Source organism: Entelurus aequoreus, linkage group LG13 (assembly GCF_033978785.1).
Source record: "Entelurus aequoreus isolate RoL-2023_Sb linkage group LG13, RoL_Eaeq_v1.1, whole genome shotgun sequence".
Classification (NCBI taxonomy): Eukaryota; Metazoa; Chordata; class Actinopteri; order Syngnathiformes; family Syngnathidae; genus Entelurus; species Entelurus aequoreus.
The window spans coordinates 4681169-4691168 of NC_084743.1; the positions used below are offsets into that span (position 1 = coordinate 4681169).

The 10000-nt window shown below is 34.9% G+C and overlaps 2 protein-coding genes across 2 annotated transcripts in view; one reads left to right on the plus strand and one right to left on the minus strand.

The window, feature by feature from the left end:
• The window catches only part of lamtor1 (late endosomal/lysosomal adaptor, MAPK and MTOR activator 1), a 19843-nt gene extending 18168 nt beyond the window's left edge, over positions 1–1675 (minus strand). The window contains exon 1 of the mRNA XM_062067269.1: positions 1457–1675. Within this exon, the coding sequence (XP_061923253.1) occupies positions 1457–1498 (42 nt within the window). The 5' untranslated portion in view covers positions 1499–1675. The remainder of the gene's footprint in view (positions 1–1456) is intronic.
• Positions 1–10000, plus strand: part of lrrc51 (leucine rich repeat containing 51) — a 36934-nt gene that overhangs the window by 26757 nt on the left and 177 nt on the right. Inside the window, exon 4 of the mRNA XM_062068370.1 lies at positions 9348–10000. This exon is cut by the window's right edge and continues 177 nt beyond it. The gene's annotated coding sequence lies outside the window, so the exon portion shown is untranslated. The remainder of the gene's footprint in view (positions 1–9347) is intronic.

Below are 10000 nucleotides of genomic sequence, written 5' to 3' on the forward strand. Positions count from 1 at the left end.
AAATATTACATATTATGAATGTTACTACATTACATATATACTTAGTGTGTATATAATACTAATAATTGTGAAAATATGTAAATATTACATATTATGAATGTTACTACATTACATATATACTTACAGAGTGTATATAATACTAAAGATTATGAAAATATGTAAATATTACATATTATGAATGTTACTACATTACATATATACTTAGTGTGTATATAATACTAATAATTATGAAAATATGTAAATATTACATATTATGAATGTTACTACATTACATATATACTTAGTGTGTATATAATACTAATAATTGTGAAAATATGTAAATATTACATATTATGAATGTTACTACATTACATATACACTTACAGCATGTGTATACAATACTAAAAATTATGAAAATGTGTAAATATTACATGTTATTATGAATGTTACTACATTACATTACAGTGTGTATATAATACTAAAAATTAAAATATGTAAATATTACATATGAATGTTACTACATTACATATATACTTACAGCATGTATATACTACTTAAAATTATGAAAATATGTAAGTATCACATGTTATTATGAATGTTACTACATTACATAGATACTTAGTGTGTATACAATACTAAAGATTATGAAAATATGTAAATATTACATGTTATTATGAATGTTACTACACTACATATATACTTAGTGTGTATATAATACTTGAAATGATGAATATATGTAAATATTACATGTTATTATGAATGTTACTATATTACATATATACTTACAGTGTGTCTATAATACTAATAATGATGAAAATATGTAAATATTACATGTTACTACATTACATTATTACGTAGAGTGTGTATATAAAACAACGATAGAGGCTTTTGGATGTTTTTTTAAAACGCTTTACAGGCACAATAGAGCAACTCCTTTTGGCTTCATTGTTGGCTGACTTTTGCTATTGTTTATTTCCGTTTTAGAATGCATTAAAAAAAAAAAAAGAACAACACTCGTCTTACATAAGAATTGTGAACGTTGTGTCTTAGTCTTGGGGTCATTTGTACGTTTGGAGCTGGCTTGCTCTGTCGGCCGCCGTACAACTTGGCGTCTCTTTAAAAAGTTGTAAAACTCTTAAGTCACGCGACTCGTCAATAAGAAAAGGGGAACCTGCTATCTTGTGACTCTTTGTAAATAGGACAAAGTTCCTCTCCGCTTGGCGTGTATGACGTCATTGCAGAAAGCGTCTGGGGTTAATGAACATCAAAGCAACTTGTGACGGCTCCTTGTTTGGAAGTAGCAGTTAGCCAGGCCTCAGGCAGCTTCAACAAATGCGCGGAGAGAATAAAAAGGCAACACTCGGCAAAGGCGAGAGGAATGAAGCGTACGTCGTGACGTCATTGAGGCCCATACAAGATGGTACCCACGTGACTAAAGAGTGATATTAATTAGTTAGCTAGCTAGCGGCTATGCTACCTGCTCTGCCGCCTCGTCCTCGCCGCTGTAACAGCACCCCATGGCGGCCTCCGCGACACTCCGGCTTCCCTCTTTTCACACGGAAAAGCAGCCGTCTTCTTCCGCGCCGACAAACATAAAAGTTGGCTGGTTGAGGGCAAAAAAAGTAGCCACCGTCGGCGGCAGATATCACATGACAACAACACGGCCGCCACTTCCGGTATTTGAGGCGCAGCGGTGTCACGGCCCGGCGCGTTTGCGCATGCGCTGAATTGCCATCACGCATGCGCAAATATACATGTTCTAATCTAAGGGTACGAAGCATGGAGCGCTACTGCCTACTGGCGCTGACGAGACGCGGGGTCGCCATCTTGGAGTGGTGATCCGCTCCACTCAGTGCAATTCATTTGGCAGGAGCAATGAACTGTCAGCGCATTTAATTCATCTTACCTCACTGAATACCACCGATTTTCACGCGCTTTTTTTTTGTCATACGTGTAGCTATGATAAAGGACACATGTTTTATTATTCATAGTTTGCTTAACAGTAATATAATATTCGTATATGCTATAAGTGACCAGATCAAAACTGGGAATATAATCCCAGAGAAGGGGGAAAAAAACGGTCAGCTATTTTTAAATTGAAGAAACAATATGATTAGGTTATATATACATGCATATATCCTACATAAACTATGTATGAATACATTATATATCTATATATCTTATAGACTGTATCTCTGTTGCTGCAGCAGCGGAGAGTTTATTCTGTCTTGACACTTTGTATTGATATTTTGTATTACATTCTTCCCTTAAATGATCATGTTTACAGTGATTGTTTTATATGTAGTTTTTATTTATGTCGCTTTGGCAAAAAGCGTCTGCCAAATACTTAAACATAAATATATATAAACACCTTAAAGTCATTATATCAGCTAAAACCACCAATCTGGCTTTTACAATCTGTATCTTCATCATTTATTTCAACTTTATGCTATTCAAGTATGACATTTTTAAATATAATTAATTTAATTGACATGCAATTCTATTATGGTCATACTCTTGTTTGCTAGCAGCTAGGATGTCAGTACTATTGAAGATCTTTGCTCCTTCTCAACTCTGTGGTAATATTCTTTTCACAAAATACAACCAATAGTATGTTAATGTTAAATCTTACTTGTGAAAATTAATCCCCCGATTCCTATTTTCAACAGTCCGCTCATTTGAGTAGGAAAACGCTGAACACCATCTTTGTTTTCTACCTGTCAACTGTCAGTTTAGACTGCTCGCTGGCTCATCACCACTTCAAGATGGCGGCCCAATTTCCCGCGTCACAGCAGCCAATGCTGCGTCTACTTATAAGATGTCTATGTGCGCAAGCATACTATTAGTCCGCCACAAAAAAATACCCTGATATAGTAAATCATAATTATGAGATTAAATCATCATATTTATAAGATTGTACTTCACTGTGCAACCTACTAATAAAAGTCTCAATCAATCAATCACTGAAAAAAATAAATTAAAAAAATAATTATAAGACTAAAAAGTCGAAATGCTAAAGTAAAGAAATCGAAATTATGAGATAAAAAGTCGAAATTGTGTGACAAAGTCGAATTTATGAGATAAAAAGTCGAAATTATGGGATAAATAGAAATTATGAGATGAAAAAAAAAAACATAAATATGAGATAAAAAAATCTAAATTATGAGATACAAGTCATAATCATCAGATACAAATTGAAATTATGACATTAAAAAAATCGAAATTATAAGATAAGGAAATCTAAATTGTGAAATGAAAGTCATCATTATGACAACATAAACTGAAATTATGAGATACAAAGTCAAAAAATACCCCGGTATAGTAAATCATAATTATGAGATTAAATCATCATAATAAAAAAATTTAAAAAATCATAATTATAAGATTAAAAAGTCGAAATGCTAAGGTGAAAAAAAAATCTAACCTATAATCATATATGCCTCTCACCTGGATAGTAGAAGGTTGAGGACATAAACCCACAAGTTGGTCAACTTTGACATCTAATTTAGATGTCAAATATGTAAATATGTCTGTGTCTAACCCTAACCCTAACCCTAACCCAAACTTAACCCCAACTCCAACCCTAACCCTAAAATCATAATTATAAGACTAAAAAGTCGAAATGCTAAAGTAAAAAAATATATATCGAAATTATGAGATAAAAAGTCGAAATTGTGTGATAAAGTAAAATGTATTATATAAAAAAAATTATATAATTTATAAAATTATGGGATAAGAAAGTAGAAATTAAAATTTAAAAAAATCATAATTATGAGATAAGAAAATCTAAATTATGAGTTACAAGTCATAATCATCAGATACCAATTGAAATTATGACCTAAAAAAAAAATCGAAATTATGAGAAAAGGAAATCTAAATTGTGAAAGGAAAGTCATCATTATGAGAATATACATTTAAGTTATGAGATAAAAAGTCATAATTGTAGATAGATAGTACTTTATTGATTCCTTCAGGAGAGTTCCCTCAGGAATTATGATGCACAAATCGAAATTATGAGATGATAAAGACACAATTATGATTAAAAAAGTCGAAATTATGAGGTAAAAAGTTGTATTAATGAGGTAGAAAATAGAAATTATGAGACACAAACTGCGCATGCGCTAGTGTTTCCGGGTTCTTCACTTGTCACGACTTTTTAATCTAATTATTTTATAACATTTTATCTCATAATTCCTAATTACTTATCTCATAATTATGACTTTTTATCTTATAATTATGACTCACCATTGTGGGAATTAGAGTATTCAAAGTATTTGCATGGCAAAATACATCTTTTCAAAACAAAACATTTAATAACTGGCGTGAAATGCAGATTTATTTTGTTACGGAGTCAAAACTAAGACTAAAAAAAAGTTCGGCTTGAAATTTGACGACGTGGACAAAGAGTTTTACTTTTACTCCCAAAAAGTGTATTTGTCGATTATTTGAGGTTATCAGGAGATACTTTTGAAGACTGTTTTATAATAAACAGTAAAAAAAAAAAAAAAAAAAGGAGGGGAAACGGAAGTTGCTGACTTTTGGCGCATGCGCAAATGGATCGGGAAGCGACCCCGCGTCGCTCAAATGTGACGTAAGTGTTCAAATAACCTGTTTTGGGACGCAACAACTGCATGTATAAGATAATATTCATACGTGTGTACATCTTTATGACCATTCTGTTTTGTTTGAGTCTTTATTGTGTTTTTAATGAACCCGGACGAGGCGCCGTAACATGGTGTCACGTGATGAGGACTCATGAGTCAACGTGCATCGTAATATAAATACATAATTCCTATTACGTACATCATTAATATTACCATTACGTACATCATTTATATTCTTATAACGTATATCATTTATATTCCTACAACGTATATTCCTCCAATGGCTGCCGAGACTCGGCCCTTGTTACAGCCCTTTGACGTGCGCGCGCATCACGGATGCAAAACAATGAAAGAAAAATATCTCATAAATCTTGGAAAATGAAGAGCGCATAAAGCATTTATTTATTTAAAATCATCTTGAATTTTCCCCAAAATGGCGCAAACTGGCAACACTGCAACAGCATCTGTTTCGGTAAAACATTGATGTTTTATTTATTGTTATTTATTATTATTATTATTACTCTGCGAACATCCTGCATGAAATTGCAGTACAACAGTATATATATATATATATTTTTTTTTACTCCAAAATGTGTAAATATTGAATCTTTTTAGGTAATGAGACTATCAATTGAGAAATAAGAGTCAGTTTACTGTAAAATTACTCTGTTTTTAACCATAAGTTAGTTTTTACACCTGTAATTTTACATTGTGTGATATAATTCATGATTTAGCTAAGAACCTGATGTATTTTTCTAAAAATAATGTACTTTCTAACTATTAACTTCAAAAACCCAAAAGCGGTGAAGTTGTCACGTTGTGTAAATGGTAAAAAGAGAATACAACAAATCCTTTTCAACTTATATTCAATTGAATAGACTGCAAAGACAAGATATTTCATGTTCACACTTTTGCAAATAATCATTAATTTAGAATTTAATGGCAGCAACACATTAAAAAAAGTTGTCACAGGGGCATTTTTACCAGTGTGTTACATGGCCTTTCCTTTTAACAACACTCAGTAAAGGTTTGGGAACTGAGGAGACACATTTTTGACGTGGAATTCTTTCCCATTCTTGCTTGATGTACAGCTTAAGTTGTTCAACAGTCTCCCTTCTCATATTTTAGCCTTCATATTTTCAATGGGAGACAGGTCTGGACTACAGGCAGGCCAGTCTAGTACCCGCACTCTTTTACTATGAAGCCACACTGTTATAACAGGTGGCTTGGCATTGTCTTGCTGAAATAAGCAGGGGCGTCCGTGATAACGTTGCTTGGATGGCAACCTATGTTGCTCCAAAAGCTGTATGTACCTTTCAGCATTAATGGTGCCTTCACAGATGTGTAAGTTACCCACGTCTTGGCCACTAATACACCCCCATACCATCACACATGTGTAAGTTACCCATGTCTTGGCCACTAATACACCCCCATACCATCACACATGTGTAAGTTACCCATGTCTTGGCCACTAATACACCCCCATACCATCACACGTGTGTAAGTTACCCATGTATTGGCCACTAATACACCCCCATACCATCACACGTGTGTAAGTTACCCATGTCTTGGCCACTAATACACCCCCATACCATCACACATGTGTAAGTTACCCATGTCTTGGCCACTAATACACCCCCATACCATCACACGTGTGTAAGTTACCCATGTCTTGGGCACTAATACACCCCCATACCATCACACATGCTGCCTTTTACACTTTCACCCTAGAACAGTCCGGATGGTTCTTTCTCCTCTTTGGTCCACAGTTTCCAAAAACAATTTGAAATGTGGACTCGTCAGACCACAGAACACTTTTCCACTTTGCGTCAGTCCATCTTAGACGAGCTCGGGCCCAGCGAAGCCGGCGGCGTTTCCGGGTGTTGTTGATAAACGGCTTTGGCTTTGCAGAGTTGAGTTTTAACTTGCACTTACAGATGTAGCGACCAACTGTAGTTACTGACAGTGGGTTTCTGAAGTGTTCCTGAGCCCATGTGGTGATATCCTTTACACACTGATGTCGCTTGTTGATGCAGTAGCGCCTGAGGGATCCAAGGTGTGTAATATCATGGCTTACGTGCAGTGATTTCTCCAGATTGTCTGAACATTTTGATGATAATACGGAGCGTAGATGGTGAAATCCCTAAATTCCTTGTTGAGAAATGTTGTCCTTAAACAATTTGCTCAGGCGTTTGTTGACAAAGTGGTGACCCTCGCCCCGTCCTTGTTTGTGAACGAGTGAGCATTTCACGGAAGCTGCTTTTATACCCAATCATGGCAACCACCTGTTCCCAATTAGCCTGTTCACCTGTGGGATGTTCCAAATAAGAGCATTCCTCAACTTTCTCACTCTTTTTTGCCACTTGTGCCAGCTTTTTTTGCAACATGTCGCAGGCATCAAATTCCAAATGAGCTAATAATTGCAAAAAAACAACAAAGTTTACCAGTGTGAACATGAAATATCTTGTCTTTGCAGTCTATTCAATTGAATATTCACAAGCAGCTAAAATGCACCAAACATGGATAAGTGTGGAGAGTTTGCATTTTTCCCATCATGCTTTGCAATGGATTAAAATGAGTGTAATTTTGATTTCTTTTTTATGATCAATGGACTTTATTTTAAATAATATGCACAAAGTTCAGTGACAATGTGTTGGTTGGATTTTATTTTATTTTTTTGCACCATGACTAGGGAAGGTTGTTTGCATTGGGTCGTAAAGGTAAATGCTGCACTTTGATCCATTCAGAGCATAGTTAGAGGCCATTAGGTCCACTAAATGCTGACAATATGGCAGCATCAAAGTTGTCATACTTTTAAAACGAGTGCAATCTCCCTGCGGGCGAGATTCCCTGGTAATCTAATGACGTCTCACGGGCCAATTTGAAGATGTCAGAGGGCCACACTTGGCCCGCGGGCCCTAGTTTGGACACGGCTCTACTAGACGGTCATTTTTTTAGTGTATAACTGAAAATTGAAAAAAAGGTACCTGTTATTTTTACAGTAAAATTATAACATTTAGTTTTACTCTAAATTGACATGTCTTGTTTTAGTGTACAAATGTAAATTGAAAAATTATTTATTTTGACACTAAAATTCTAAAATTTAAATTTTTTTACTCTAAATTGTACAACTGAAAATTGAAAAATCACATCAGTTATTTGTAAATTTCTAAAATGTACAGTTTACTGTAAATTGACAAACATTTTTAAAAGTACAACTGAAAATTGGAAAATCATACGCTTATTTTTACAGTAAAGTTCAAAAATGTACTTTTTTTTTCAACTCTAAATTGACAGTCATTTTTTAGTGTATGAGTGCAGCTGAGATAGGCTCCAGCACACCCCGCGACCCCGGAAGGGACAAGCGGTAGAAAATGGATGGATGGACTGAAAATTGCAAATAGTTACCACGGTTATGTTTACAGTAAAATTCTAAAAAATTTTTAGTGTGTGACTGACAATTGAATAACGATGCCGCTGTTATTTTTACAGTAAAATTCTAAAATTTAAATTTTTTTACACTTGACAGTCCTTTTTTATTGTACAAATGAAAATTTAAAAATCATACCACTGTTATTTGTAAATTTGAAAAATGTTAGTTTACTCTAAATTGACAGTATTTCTTTAGTGTATAACTGAAAATCCAAAAACGGCCTGTTGTTTTTTTTGACAGTCAATTCTAAAATGTAGGATTTTTTTACTCTAAGTTGAGTAATTTTAAGTGTATAACTGAAATTTGAAAAATCATACCAGTTATTTTTACAGTAAATTTCTCAAATTTACAGGTTTGTTTTTAACTCTAAATTGACAGTCATTTTTTAAGTGTATGACCGAAAACGGAAAAACATTACCACTGTTATGTTTACGGTACAACTCTAAAATGTATTTATTTTATTATAAATTAAGTCATTTTTTGTGTAAAACTGAAAAACATCACTGCTGTTATTTTTACAGTAAAATTCTTACATTTCTTTATTTTACTCCAAATTGACAGTCATGTTTTAGTGTATGACTGAAAATTGAAAAACATTACCACTGTTATTTTTAAGGTCAAACTCAAAAATGTATTTATTTTATTATAAATTAATAGTCATTTTTTAGTGTATCAAAAACCGTACCACTGTCATTTTTACAGTAAAATTCTAAAATGTATTTATTTTATTCTAAATTGACAATCATTTTTAGTGTACAACCGAAACACGGTACCACTCTTATTTTTACAGTAAAGTTCTGGCGCCTGAGCTATTTTTTCCCCGGTAAAATCTACTAACTTTATTTTGAAAGTGTACATTGATGTCATGATAATGTTTGTGGTTTCTGTCCTCAGGGTGTCAGAAACTTTATTTTGAAAGTGTACATTGATGTCATATCAACGTTTCTGTCCTCAGGGTGTCAGAAACTTTATTTTGAAAAGTGTACATTGATGTCAGATTAATGTTCCTGTCCTCAGGATGTCAGAAACTTTATTTTGAAAGTGTACATTGATGTCATATCAACGTTTCTGTCCTCACGGTGTCAGAAACGTTATTTTGAAAAGTGTACATTGATGTCAGATTAATGTTCCTGTCCTCAGGATGTCAGAAACTTTATTTTGAAAGTGTACATTGATGTCATAATAATGTTTGTGGTTTCTGTCCTCAGGGTGTCAGAAACTTTATTTTGAAAAGTGTACATTGATGTCAGATTAATGTTCCTGTCCTCAGGATGTCAGAACCTTTATTTTGAAAGTGTACATTGATGTTATAATAATGTTTCTGTCCTCAGGGTGTCAGAAAAGGTTCCTGGTCCACCTTGTGGGTTCCAGACCCAGAATGTCCCAACACATCCAAACTCCTCATTCGGGGGGTCCCGAAATCCTCGTCCCCCTCCCCGGCTGCAACACACTCAGACCCTCCACCCAACTCTCCCACCTCCTACACCTCCTCTCCTTCCTCCTCCTCTTCCTCTTCCTCGGACAACTGGACGTGTGAGGTGGCCGAGGGTCAGGACAAGGTCATCTTGAGGAGGGTCCCGTTGGAGGCCCCCCACCACAAACTGACAGGGGGCAAGAAGCCCGTGCGCAGACCCCAGCTGAGGTGGGCCAGGAAGATCATGACGGAGCGCAAGCAGCGACGCAGAGGCAAGAAAACTTCTGCAAGTTCAGAGTGGAAGTCCACTCAATAGTTCTTGGAAATGTCCTTCACTCAAACATGGACTTCCTTCTGCACAATCATATCTTCAGTCAAACATGGACTTCCTTCTGCACAATCATATCTTCAGTCAAACATGGACTTCCTTCTGCACAATCATATCTTCAGTCAAACTTGGACTTCCTTCTGCACAATCATATCTTCAGTCAAACATGGACTTCCTTCTGCACAATCATATCTTCAGTCAAAGTTGGACTTCCTTCTGCACAATCATATCTTCAGTCAAAC